General features: G+C 46.4%; 1 protein-coding gene across 1 annotated transcript in view; it reads left to right on the top strand.

Moving 5' to 3' along the window:
* The first annotated feature begins 2021 nt into the window (after window positions 1–2021).
* The window catches only part of DELE1 (DAP3 binding cell death enhancer 1), a 20198-nt gene continuing 8023 nt past the window's right edge, over window positions 2022–14196 (top strand). The window contains exons 1-8 of the mRNA XM_074838318.1: window positions 2022–2321; window positions 2460–2571; window positions 2800–2920; window positions 3303–3446; window positions 10037–10092; window positions 11675–11768; window positions 12473–12615; window positions 13378–13536. Coding sequence (XP_074694419.1) covers window positions 2215–2321; window positions 2460–2571; window positions 2800–2920; window positions 3303–3446; window positions 10037–10092; window positions 11675–11768; window positions 12473–12615; window positions 13378–13536 — 936 coding nt within the window. The 5' untranslated portion in view covers window positions 2022–2214. The remainder of the gene's footprint in view (window positions 2322–2459; window positions 2572–2799; window positions 2921–3302; window positions 3447–10036; window positions 10093–11674; window positions 11769–12472; window positions 12616–13377; window positions 13537–14196) is intronic.

The raw sequence follows: 14196 nt of genomic DNA, 5'->3' as shown, positions 1-14196 counted from the left end.
AAGCTGCAAGGACACAAACTAGCTGAGCTGAAAAGGCAGAAGCAGCAGCCCTCGCACAGAACGCGCTGTCCTCCCGCCCACGTAGCTCAAGTCATTTCTCTCTACGACATTTACTCCTTCAGCCATGTTACTCCACGACAGTCTACATCTCTGATCTTTGTTATCTCAACTTTGTCTTGCTCTGGACAGTCTCCTTCCTCGTCTCTCAGAGCCTCCCTCTCGTCTCATCTTCGTTCAGCTATTGTCCTTCTCCAGAGTAAAAGACACAAACACACAGCAACTGCACAACGGACATTGTTCAACTCCTGTGGCATCCTCACGATATGAATCCAAACAGATTAGCTCTGCTATTGACTCGCCAATCGCAGAAGACAGAGAGCCTCGCACACCAAATGGCTGGGGACTTGAAAGGAAACTGGGATTAACAGCATTAAAAATACAGTGATTAGCTGAGAAGATCTTGGATGAACCAATACCAACGAATGCAGTTTCAGTTTTCGGAGCATTAATTACTCATATGAACTTGACGAGCAAGAAAATTAAGGCAAGATTATAGAGATGCTGATACTTGTATTTTGCATGTCATTTTCATCCCCAAACAAACTGTAGTATCTTAGGAAATACCACTCTAGCCTTCAAACATGAGACAATTACAGACACATTTACTAAAACACACAACGAAATGACTTTGTAATTAAGGTATTAAGCCAAATATGGGGTGAAAAGGATAAAGGATTTGTGTCCCATATGACACTACAAAAAAATAAAAGCTATGGAAAACCAAAAGAAATATGATAGTTTAAAGCAAGTGTTTAGGCTGATGAAAGAGAGCTATTACAATCTCCTGCAAAGCCACACTTGGAGCTAAACTTGCAGCCAGACAAGCATAAAACATGGATGATACTGAACAAGAACTACAAGTTCATAACAGGAATCGCCAGCAAAGAGAACACCATATTCTGGAAAGAGAAGCAAACTGCCAGAATGACCAAGAATTTCTGTGCCTATGGAACAAAGAAATAAATAAGAAAGTACACTGTTCAGCTGGAATGAGCACAGGGGCGGCAATATTCATGCTTCTGAAGGAAACCACCAGGGTAAGGAGAATATAGAGCATATCTTTTTCTCACACTGGCATTCCACATTCTCGATTGGGAACTCTGCCATCTCCTGTTACAACACTGTTGAAACAAACACACAGACATACAGTAGATACAAGCCAAGACCTCTGAGAGCACGATCAATCACAAAATCAGGCTGACTGCCGATAAGAGGTGGATGCAGGTTCATACGCAACCCAAACCGTAACTGCATCTTAATGCATTTTTTACACATTTCCATTCACAAATGTTTCGCATTTATACCCATTTCCCAAATACAATTAATCACATCACTGATTACAGGAAGATTAACTGAGTTTCTGATCATACCTGAAATTACTTTTTTGCTATAAGGAAAGTACGTTGCAGAATGCAATTTCTTGTCTAACCCAATTGCAGCACCACCAAATGCCCATCTACCCTGCTGTGACAGGCCATTCTGGATGAGGAAAAGGCACCTTTTATTAGGGAATCACAGGTTTAGGGACACTTCAGCACTCCCCACTACTAATTTGGTTCCTACGTTGTAAGTCCGCACCTCCGAGGCTTATCTGTGGGCTCAAAAACTCCTCACAGAAACCCCAGACCTGCAGCACAACCGGCTGCCCCCCCCCAACTTGTGCTTTCCCAGGGGGCTTTATCCCCCTGAGCTACAGTGGATCCCCAGGGGTCCTCTCCAGGACACCCCGACCTACAGGGGACCCCCAGCACCCACTGGGCCTACAAGGGGACCCCCAGAGCCTACACAGGCCCCTCCAGCGCGGGGACGCCCGACCCCCGCCCTGCAGCACGGCCCTTCCCGGGGCGCAGCGGCCGCCGCGCCGTTCCCGCGCTGGCCGGGGGGCGGGCCGGGCGCCGCTCTAGCTCCTCTCTATGGTATAGCGCCGCTCTATCCCTACCCGCCTGGTGGGCTCGGGCCGCCTGAAGCCGCTCCTCGGCGTTTTGCCCGTGTGGGCTCCGCTCTCCCCGTAGCCCGGGGCGGGGGCTGCTGCTGCCGCCACCGCCCCGCGAGCGGCCCGCCGGAACTAGCCGGTCCCCTTGGCCGCTCCGTCCTCTCTATGGCCCCGGCCGCCGTCGCTCAGCAACGCGCCCTCTCTATGGTCCCGCGGGCGGGATGTGGCGGCTGCTGCTGGGCCGCGGCCTAGGCCGCTGCTGGCCGCCCCCCGCCCGCCCCGCCTGCGCCGCCGAGCCGCCCGACGGCCGCGGCCCCAGCCCCGAGCGGTGAGTGCGGCCCGGCCCGTCGGACCGCGGCGCTGGCCTGCAGCGAGATCGGGGGGGGTCCCCTTGCCCCAAGGGCGCTGCTGAGGGGGCGGTCTGAGGACTGATTTCTGGCTTGACGGTGTTTTCTGGTTGTTTTAGAGCCCCCGGTCGCCAGGATGGACGACCCCGGAATGGCTGGGAGCGAGGAGGAAGGCAGCAGCCGCTGCCCGGCCTGGTGCCCCGCTATTCCGTGCTGGAAGCAGTCACCTGGGTGAGGAGCAGCAGGCAGGGCCGGGTGTCCCTGGCCGGGAGCAATGTCGCCAGAAGACCTTGGGGGTGTGAAAGGGGATGGGAGCTGCGGGCGCTGCAGGAGCCCCCGGGGAGGGGAGCCGTGGTGGGAGGCTCCCCGAAATGGAGCCGTGGGCAAGCTGCTGCATGGAAGCAGGACAGAAGGAGGGAGTGGGGCTGTTTTCCTTGACTTGTGTCTTCTTTTCTTCAGGGAGCACTCGGTGCACTTCTTCTGCAGCTGGTCAGACAGATCTCATGGCTGAGATCGCTGCCGGATGCCAGGAGAGAGCACAGATCTCTCTGGCTTTCTTCGTTGCCCTCTCAGCAGACAGGTTAGCAGCTCTGGCTTGTGAGAAGGGGCTGTGGGAGGGCCCGGCTGTTGGACAGGATTGCTGCCTCATGACATGTTAACTAAGACTGGAAGAGAGCTGTTGTGAGAAGCTGACAACCAGCTTTCAAGCTCTCTGGGGAGAGTGAGGGCTGGTATCTGTCAGGGGAATCTCACTGTTTCTTAAGGATTTGATGCAATCCCACTTTTCATCCCACATGCCCTTACCTTTGTTTTCTATTCTGGACTCCACTCCCTAAACTTCCCTCCTGCTTGGCTTTGTGGTCAGAGCAGAGAAGGACACTGGGTAGATAAACAGACCAGTGTTGTCTCCTAAAGCAGATGCTGCACAGCTAACGGGAACTGTTTTGTGCTCTATATTTCAGTGGAGACTGAAGCCTCAACCAGCTGTCCTAGTGCACAGCTGGGGTCCCACTTCCTGCAGAAAGCAAGTGCGGAGGTCATACCAGAGAATTCATCCTCGGGCATCCCCTCAGGGCAAGGAGAGAGCCAGCCCTGGGCAGAAGTAGGTATGTGCAATGTGCTGCTGGTCAGAATATTTGTGGTAGAAGGACTTCTGAGCCTGAGTTTCCCGAAGGCAAAGCTAGGAGCTAAGAAGTGTATAGCCATTTATTGACACTTGAAGAGATAAGTTAGAGTGGAAAGACAGAACTTCAGAGAGATGAGTCAGAAGTCCAGAGACGGGAGGGAAAAAATCTCCTGAAGGCAGGGAGCAAGCAGCCTGTGCTGTAACTGCAGGAGCAGACATCAGCTTTACCAGTACTGGGCTGCCTTAGTGACCTGATTACAGCATCCGGTTTCTGTTCTTTTATTGTGGACAGATGCTTGTAGTCAGAAGACTTCAGGCAAATAGTGCACCAATGATCTGGGAGGTTTGTACACACGGTGTGAAACTAAAGGAATTCTTTTCTTCCTGGAAGATGAGGATGTATTTCCAAGCAGTGATGCTGTAGATAAGACAGTGGAAGGAGGTATCAAAGACAGTCTTATTAAAATGGGAAGATATACTTAAAAAAATATGAAGTCTTATCCAGGAAAGCATGTCCTACATGTTAAATTTAAATTCTTGTCAAGGAAGATCCAATGAGGCCTACAACAGGGCTACTCACTGGGTATAAACACTAATAATGGCTTCAGGAAAATTGTTAGAAGCAGGAAGCCTGCTGGATCAGGTAGTAAGGGGGACAACATATGATTGTGGTGTAGAAGAGGTACATAAAAAAGCCAGAGCACAGATACTGGCTAGATAATGTAAGGTGTTGCAGAAGAGGTCAGAGGGGTTCCCCATTCTTTACTTTTTTCCAGATTTTTGGTTTTCTTCAATGCTGTTTTAAGCTACTGCCCATCACTGCTTATCAGACCCATCTCCTGCCAAAGGTTACCATCCCCATCAGTTGGCAAATGAAGCATTTTGTTTCCATGTCTCCTAATTAGCTCCAGGAAAACAGCCAGGTTAATTTACCTAAACTGCCAATTAGACTGTTTAACCCATCTGCTTTTGCCTGGAGCATATTAAGAAGCACTCAGACACACTGCCTCGCTGGCAGATAACTGGACATGGACCTTTGGGAGAAGTGGTGGGGAATAAGTGAAGACAGTGATGCCTTCACTTGGCACTGCTGAACATTCAGGAGTGAATGTGTGTCTGTGTCTGACAAACAGTTTCCTACTGAGAGTCAATAGGAAGAGCTTTTAGGCAAACTGATAAATTGACAAGTCACCAAGGCCACATGCTCTTTGTTCAGATGTTCTTCAGAAGCTATGAAATTGTTGAGCCTCTAAGGATGATGTGTAACCCAATGCTTAAGTCTGCTGTATGACCAGAAGAATGAACACTGACAAACTGGATGCTGGCCTTTAAAAAGGGGGCTTGTTTGAGCTGCAAAACTGGGAAAAAAAAGGTAATTCCAAGTTGATAGAAACTGTGTTACAGAATAGAGATGTTAGATACCTGGATGAGTGTGCTATATCAAAGAATCAAAGGTTTTAGGAAGCCATTTCTCAGGCCAGCTTGATCCATTGCAGAGACTTAAGAGGGTTGTAAATCTATTAAGAGTTCTTTGGAGAAGTCAACAGGTATGTGGAGCAAGATTATCCAGCTTTTAGCTTTCTGAAAATCTTTCAGCTAGGACCTAAAACAAAGCTATCTGAGAAATAAAGCTGATGTGAGGGAAGACAGAGGGGCTACTCTTGGACTAGTAACTCCTTAAAATACAAGAAATCGTTTTCACAGTGGAGAGCCCTTACTGGTGGATTCCCTTAAGTCCTTTGTTGAAACCTGGTTTGTTCAGCACAGTTGGCAGTGATTTGGAAAAAAGAAGTGATGAGTGAGGTGACAGAAGAAACAAAAGGTAAAAAAATTATTCAGGACAGTCAAATCTGAAAGTCACAGCAAACAATTGCACAAAAACTAAAACCAGGTTAATCCCAAGGTAGGTTAAATTAGTATACGCAGGAGAATGTAACTGTAAATACACATACAGAATGAGGAGTGTCAAATGAATAATTACATTGCAGAGGGAATATTTAAAGTCACTATGGATATGTTTTTGATAAGGTTAAGTCAGTGCTCAGCAGCAGTGAGGCCAATTAAATGTTAATTATTGTAAAGGAAGGAACTGAGGACGAGACAGTATCGTAGGTTTGTGTAAGTCTATGATGCAGCCACAGCTTGAACACTTTAAGGAAAAGACTGTCTTAAAAAGAGTAACAAGAATGGCACAGAAAAGGATGACAAGGAGACAATTACATACAAAGAGAGGCAGACTCTTCAGCTTAAGAAAGAAGTGGCAGAGGGTGTGCTCTGTGAAACAAAAAGTGTTGAAGGAAGGTGAATAGGGACAATATTTTTCAGAATACACATATTAATAGGCAGCACAGGTAGCAAGTTTGAAAAAAGGCAAAAGACAGTAGATCTTTGGCCGGGGCACAGGTAAATTGTGGAACTCATTGCTACAGGCCAGAAGTATAAATGGGTTCCAAGAAGTGATTGGGTAAAATTACACATTCAAATTAGACTTAATTAGTCCAGTCAAAACCTCCTGCTCAGAAGATCACAGAACAGCTGATTGCTGGAAAGTTCTGCCAGGAAAAGCATGACTTGATAATCCCTGGTTTTTACCCTTTCTGCCCAAGCATCTACAACTGTCAGTTGTCAGAGATAATAAATGTCAGAAATAATTTGATTTTGCTCAATACATAAGTCCTCAGGTTACATTCTCACATTATGCTGTGCATCCATTTTGTGGGAATTTATTGAGAAAAGTCAGAGTGAAGAGATTCAGTAATTTTCACTGAAGAGTCTGAAAAAATGCATAGTTTTGTAATGTGAGAACTCCTGTGAATCTTTCCATGGAAAGTTTCAAAGTGAAGCTCGGTGATGCCTTGGTGATACCTTCCTCTCGGAGTATGTTTTGCTTTCTACAGAAAAAGATGCCTAAGGTTTAGGATTTTTTTTTTTTTGGGTGTTTAGCTACGGAAAGAGAATGAGGCTGGCTAAATCAGAATGCAGCAAGAAGCTGGGGAGAGCAGAAGGGAGGGGAGGACAGACGCCTGGCAGATGACGCAGAGGATCTGGTAGCAAAGTCTTGCCATTAGAGAAGAGACCTCCAGAACTTGGGGTGGAGCAGATTGTACCTTCACTTCTCCAGTTTGCTGTTGCCAGCAATGGCAAAGGACCTTCTAGAGAGAATTCCATGTCCTCATCCTTCCTTTCAGTGTTTCAGTTAATTTCCAGACTTGCTTGTGCTGGTCTACATGTACAGTGACAATCTGCTATTGCTGTCAGCTACTTCGTTACCTCAAATAGCAAAGATCTTTGTGATGGATCCAAACATCCCAGCTTTGCAGATGAGCCGTTCCAGTTTTAACATAACACAATATGATAGAATATATTACTTTTAGTGTGTTTAAAAAGAAAACTTTAGGAAATTCATTTAAAAGTTGCTTTAAATAGCATTCTGGATATTACTGTCAGCAAGTCCTCAGCTGCATGATTGCATCCTATTTTTTTCATGCAATTCATGCCTCACTCAAAGCTTTTTTGCCGAAAAGTTAAAGGCACATAGTGAACAAGCAGGTGATTACAGCCAGTCTCAGTGTTATAGCAGCTGAATGCTGCCCTGGGGAGTTGTATTTTACCCCTGGCAGAACTGTAAAATTCGTTATTTCAATTCTGAGATTACAGACATTTCAGAAGTGTGTTTTCATTTCAAAGCACAATGAAACCAATTGGAAACACTAAAATTTTCCATGAGGCAGAAATCCTGGATTTTGTCCAGCTCTTGTTGTGAATTAATTCTTGTGAAGCGTTTGGATGTTTTGGGATGAGCAATCTAGACTGTCTATGAGAAGATTATTAATTTCTCATTTGGAGCTAGCTTTGAGCAACATTTGATTAGTACAGGATGAACAGTGGGGAAATACCAAATATTTATTAGCTGCTGAATATGTGAGCATCGGGCATCCAGGGCACTGGAAGCTGCAAGATTGCGTGGAAAAAAGGATGCATAGTCGTGTTGATTCGTAGCACATGTTTGAAGAAGTAGAAATAAGGTTGCGCAGAAAATTCCAGCTGTTACCAGCTTTTGTGTGCTTTGAACATATAACCTTAAGAATAATTTAACATGGTTCTGTGTGTGCAGTATAGCAGTGAATTTGTTCAAAGCCTAGTTCCTATGAAGTTCTGCTGAAGCTTGACCATTCTTTAGGAAGTAAGAAACAGTTGGGGTGAACTTGTATTAACTAATGTCGGGTTGAAGGTTAATCTGAGCTGGTCATCTCATTCTGCTGAAGTGGGATGGGATTCTTTGCTGCTGGGGGGTGCTTTTATTTCTCCATTTACTGCTGAAGGAACCTAAGCGATGTGTTTAGATTGTGTGCCTAGTATTGAGACAGCTGCTCTGAAACAGGAGAGCCTTAAAAATCATGATATTCGTGACGAGATTTGATTTGAGGCTTGCCCAGCCTCAAAGGGAAATTCCGAGAGCATTCAATAATCTAGCTCTTCAGGAGATGGGACTGGGTGTCAGGGTCAGTTGGTCCCTGTGTTTTCTTCCAAATGACTCCCCAGGAGTGGTTTGCTCCCTGGGAGTGGTAACTCTAATCTGGGGAGATTACTGGGATTTGAGTGAGGAGGGGTTTCCAGTGGTAGAGGGGCATGAGATGCTTCTGGAGGCTGATAGAATTCAGAGTTAGTTTCTGGGTTTTTTTCATGGGGTGGTGGTTTGTCCAAATTACAACGTGTTTTCTCAGTAAATGACGAATCTCTGATTTAGGAGTAGATGTCTATGCAAAATGTAAAGTTTCTTGAAAGCATGAATATATTAATGTTGTTTAAACAAATAGTTGGGAGAATTTTTAATACAGACAATTTTTTTCCACGGGACTTGCTGTTGTATCTACAGCAAAAAAACAAATTACTTCATGAGGGAGATACCTGAAAAAGAGATAGACTCTTACAGTGAGAAAGATCAGATAATTTTATGCCTGATCTGAAAATAAATGTAAAGTGCAACTAATAAATTCACAGATTATATTACTTTTGGTGGAATGACGAATAGAAATCATGTTCGCCATAGCGATCTTGCTTGTTGGGTGAGTGGGGCTTGTTCAGATAAAATACATTTTAACACAGCCAGAGGGGAACTGTTTATCTGGGAATAATAAGGCTGCAGCTGGAACACAGGCCACAGCTTCGTGTGCATTGTAAGACAGGGCAGGCAGTGCAAGAGGCAGTCCTGCCTGTGCACACTCATTTCTGCCACTGGGCTGGCACAAGTGCTTGTGTAGCCATATCGTGCCAGGAATCAAGGAATCAGGCCCTGGAAAGGACTGGTTATTCCCTCGTATTAGCTCCCTGCTCTGCAGCCCCGCAGCTTGAGAGGGGGACAGGGAGACCTGGGGAGGGCACAGCTACATCTTGTGTTAGCGGCACTGGCTTGGAGTGATCCAGGCTCCAGCACCTGGTGTTAGGTGCCAAGCGGGATCCAGCTGCTTATGGTGATTCAGGTTAAAAATAATTGGCCTCAGTCAGCCCTCACCTGTTTGTCCTCTTTGCTGGAGGTTACCATCCTCTTAGAGTAGCTGGCCTCAATGCCTGTGTAATCACTTCCTGCACAATTCTGTTAAGAGCAAGGTGGCTTAGCTTTAGCTGTACATGTCTTCGTTAGATAATTCTGAGTGAAACTGTCCAGGTAGTGGCTGAACACGTGGTTGTACCAGCGTATCTAAAAGGGCAGCAGTGAGCGAGTGGGGCACATTGGGGTGACAACCTAAGCCTGCATCCAGTGCAGCCAGAATAGCACGTCTGATCATCCCCTTGCAGAAGCAGAACTGTACCCTGGAAAGAAATTACCTGGAAAAGGAGCTAGGGAAGCAAGCACCTAAGCATGAGATCTCGGTGTGATGCCCTGGGCAATGGGAATTGGAGCACAGTTCTGATACATGCAAACTAGGCAGTTACGGATTCGAATAAGGAGGCAATTTTACCCTTCCTGTGACACTGGTGAGAGGGTCCGCACTTCAATAACAATGTTGAAAACTCAGGAATAGTGGCAAAAAGTCATAAAATTAATCAAGTCAGGCAGAAAAGTACTTCAGTTGAAAGACATGAACAGCACAGTCTGTTTAGAATCACAGACAAGAATCAAGAGGGGTTGATTAGTCGTATCAAGACTTTCAAAAGGAGAATGGGCTTTTTAGTAAAGAGGAAAAAAAGCCTAGAAGAGCCAGCGCCTGGGAGCAGAAACCAGTTGTATTTTAATTTGAAATGAAGCACAGAGGTTTAAAGCAGCGATTACAAGTTGCTTCAAAAGCAGAAGATTCTCTAACTTTTGGTGTCTTCAAATGAAGACTGGGGGCCTTTCTGGAGGAGGTGTGTTGGCCAGCTGCAGATTACAGGACTGTATTCATGTGGCACTTGGTTCCTTTTGATACAAAGGTCAGATTGGTCAGTGTTCCTTCTGTTCTCAATGTCCCTGACTGAGTGGGCGATCAGTCCTCTAGGAAGAAGCTATGGAGGAGAGAGGATGGGAAGAGGAGGAAGCAAAGATACAGCATTGCTTAACCCTGCTTTTTATGTGCTTTTTTTTTAATGTAGGGGAGTTCCAAATCCCTGAGAGCTCCAGCTTGGGGCCGGTTCTCCACAGTGCAAAGGTACACTTTCATTTTTCTCACCCTCCATCTGCACCTGAGGCCCCTTCCCTACAGGAAGACATCTCAGTGCGACCCCAAGCACAGCCTGAGCGATCCACTCACCTGCAAGACTGTTTTCTGCCCTGCACAGCTGGAGGCCAGGAGAAAGAGAGATGTGATACGCTGCCCTCTGCTTTAGCCAGAGCAAAGTTCCAGGAACTACAAACTGGCATCCCCGTCCTTTGAGGTGTCTGTGGAGCAGGAGTGCTAGTAGAGAAGCACTGAAAGAAAATGGAAAAAAAAAAAAAAACAACAAACAAACCAAACAAAAACAAAAACCCCTATTCAGTAGCACCAGTCTGTTTCTTCTGTATTTGCATTTTGATGCAATCTTTCACTAGGTGATTACATGCTGTTGCTATTTTGGTTTTTACCAGACAACCCATGAGTGGAGAAGGTGGAGTCACTCCTCCTAAAACTGCAAATCAGGACTGGCTCCTGTCTGTTATAGAGAGGAAGAGGGTGCATCAGCTTGAGAGTCACAAGGCCATAAATTGTATTATTGTTCTTGTTGTGATTAAACCTGCTAATTCCTTGCTATTCACAGTCTTAGGTGCAGACAATTCCCTATTTTAAAAATCAGTCAGCTGAGCAGTTGCTCAAGGACACTGTGAACAGAGTGGAGGTAAATTGAGTATTTATAGAGTGGGTTCCTCACTTTGACACGGCAGTGACCTCTGCTTCCCCACCAGAAAGGCATTTGCTTGATCTGCTGAGGGGCTGGGCATCGAGCTCCCTGTCCTAGAAGGTGCCACTTCTGCAGGGCCTCGGAAGTGCAGATCGTGGGGCAGGTCTGAGGAGAGGAGGGGAGTTGGTCCACGTCTCGTCCTCTTGCGAGCAGCTTGGGGTGCTGGCTGAGCAGCAAGGCTGTTGGGTGACAAGGGACATTTTTGCCGAATGACTTCCCGCAGCAGAGGCATCTCGGCCATGTGCAGTGTGCACTGCTGCCACTCGATGGCACTGCATTTGTACGCAAGCTGGGAAGCTAAAGCAACAGGCCAGGCTCATCCTGCTCCCACCTCCCAGAGCCGTGGTAAAGTAAAAAATAATGTTCATTACAGAGGAAGAAAAGATACTGTCTGCTGTGCAGGATTTTATTAGGAGTGTGCAGTGTTTGGTAAGCTGACAGTGTGGGCTCAGCTTGAATTGTGTAAAGCATATACAAGTATGTCAGTGCGTGTTTGGCAGAGACTGTGCTGTTGACGTGATGCAGGACAGTGAACAAGGGCTAGTGTTACTTTTGAACGGAGTTAGAGTGGTATCAGGTATTTGCTAAATTCTGAAAGGTCTGATGCTGTCCAAGAGGCTACGTCAAGCTCCCCGGTCAGAGAGGAGGCGAGCAATGTCCATACAGCTTCCCTAACTAGATGGCTATGTAGGACAGGGAGATTTTTTTTGTGGACACATGACACCAGATTACATCACCCTCTTGATAACTATAGTACAGTACAAATGTGTCTCACTGCTCGATTTCCAGGAAAGAATCTCCTATAGGGTTTGTATGGTTTTGCTGTCTTAATAGCTTTCTTCTTTAACTCCTCAGGGTGACCCAGCTCAGCGAGGGCATGTGGAGGAAGCTGCTTTCCAATTGCAGCAGATTTTCCGGATTGACATTTCCATTGCATTGAATATCCTCGGTAATGTGGACTTGGATTTGTTTTGTCCTTAAACCACACATTTCTCTTTTTTGGAGGACCTCCAAATCGTTGCAGGTCTTGTGTGAAGGCAGAGATGGCATATACCCAAGCTGAAGCCTCCTTTCAGCAATTTCAGCTGTGCTTTGAGAGATTTATTGCCCTTTGTCCCATCCTGCCACCTGATTTATATCAGCATATTTAAATCCAGGCTTGGTTGAAGCCTGCACTGTTGTCCTGACATCTGTAGTTGGAAATTAAGCCATCTCTGTCTTTTTTGCAACACGACATGTCGTATCCTTGTATCCTTTTTTATTGTCTGAGATCTCAGTCTTCTTGACAAGCTGAAAAAGCGGTTGCAGAATTGCAACTCTAAGAAGAGCTGAAGGAAGATGCAATGATCTAAAAGTCCCTGCCCTATATACACCACTAGTTGCAGCACTAAAAAAACGAGCCACTTCTGTGCAAACCATACATTGTGATCCCTCTTTGCAACGAGGCTAGAAAAATTCCTAAAACACAGTGTTGCCATTTTTCCTATGGAAACTTTGGTCCTGTGATGTGAGGGTTGGTGAGCGAGCTGGAAGTGGGGCGGAGCGCTTGGCATGGGCCAGGGAAGGTCTGGTAGCTGTGGGGGAGGTTGCCGCATTTGAGGCTGCGTTCTGTCCGTTTTCTTTTCCCTGGTTTTTATATTGTGTTCTTCTCAGGGATTGAAAGTATGAGAGCGGGCCATTACAGGATAGCCTATACCTGCTTCAAACTAGCAGCAGATCGAGGCTACAGCAAAGCCCAGTTCAACGTGGGTCTGTGTTACGAGCATGGCAGAGGCACGGAAAAAGACTTGGAAAAGGTATCTATGGCTTGAAGGGTTGTGTATGTGCAGCACAGACCAGGAGGGTGGCCTTTGTTGGGTGTGCAGGCGCTTTTCTCCTCCTGCACGGGTGTGACAGACTCTGAAGTCTTGTTAGAAAATGCTGAAAATAATATTAAATGCAGATTTGCAGTGCTAGCTTCAGTGTCATAGATCCCCTCAGAGATGTGCTCCTGAAATCCCCCTTTTCATAGCTTCTGAGGTCTTCTCCTAGGTACGCAGGCTGTGCCGCTAGCACCCGGGAGAGTACCAAGGAGAAACCTGTCATGTTACTGTATTTAAAACACCACTGCACATCCCAGGGCTTCTTTACAGCTCGAGCCGACCAGTTTGAGTACCTTAACTACAGCCTGCCACCTAGTGCGTGCTGTCCGTAGTCAGCACCTTCGGGAGCTGGAAAGATCCGCAAAGGCGGCTTGAGTCGAGTAATTGTGCAGATCCCCGTTGGCACAGAGTAACCTTTGGTATTGCTGGCCCAGTGCCACACCCTTCAACATGCAGGGAGTTTTGACTGGAGAAGGTTAGAGGTTAGAGGTCTCTCGTATAGTCACAGTCCACTGTCTCACTTCAACAGTCTCATGTTCTTCAGTGGGGAGGTGTGGGAGAGCTGCTGGGGTAAGAGTGTGCAGCTTATGATAGATCTAGATGGAGAGGTTAAGCCAGTCCTGGCCACAGGGGAGTCATGTCATGTTTGTGGGCATGTATTAGCTGAATCACACAAGTGTGTTTCTCTTTTTCCAGGCAGCTTTTTATTACTGCCATGCAGCCAGAAGCTGTCACCCCATGGCACAGTACCGCTACGCTAGATACCTCTTATGCCACAGACCTGAAAATGAATGGGACAGGCATCAGAAGGCAGTGACTTTCCTGGAGCAAGCAGCAATGGCTGGGATTACAGAGGTCAGTGCCCACAGCATGGGAGCTCATAGGAGAGAGCCAGCAGAGAGCCCTGTCTAAGGATTTGAACCACAAGACATCCTGGAAAGCAGCATCTGTGGGACTGGAAGCAAAATTCTTCCTACATATTTATACTCCTGTCAGTGTACAGGAGACAGCCCTGCCTGCACATGGGAGGCAGCTAATTGTGTTGGTTGTCTGTTTTGCTGTTGGGCTTTTTAATGGGGTTCTTAGATTAGACACCTAGATTAGAGCATTGGTTTAGGAAAACTGACCTACAGTTGAAAAATGTAGCTGTGTTTCATCTCTCTCTGTGTTACGAGAGTACAGGTTGCTTTGGTGGAGGAACTTCCATGAGATGCTTGAAGTAAGAACAGATCCTCATATTGTATCTGTGACTTTTCAAGATGATTCATCTGCATGGATCTGTGTACCTTGCCCTCCTTTCCCACTCTTTAGGCGATGCATTTAGGCATGTGCCATCTTGTGTTGCGAACACCAGTCGTTCTGGCAGTGACTGTGTCTCATGTAGCATGCTGTTCCAGGAAGTGCATCTGCTGTATCTTATGGACAGCTCACGAGTAGGAGCCATTCTCTGGCTCTGACTTCCACAGTGCTGTTTGAAGTGATATTCTGGGTCTTACGGTGTTAGTATGATGATGT

This window comes from Strix aluco, chromosome 13 (assembly GCF_031877795.1).
Source record: "Strix aluco isolate bStrAlu1 chromosome 13, bStrAlu1.hap1, whole genome shotgun sequence".
NCBI lineage: Eukaryota > Metazoa > Chordata > Aves > Strigiformes > Strigidae > Strix > Strix aluco.
This window is presented reverse-complemented; position numbering and strand designations above follow the sequence as displayed.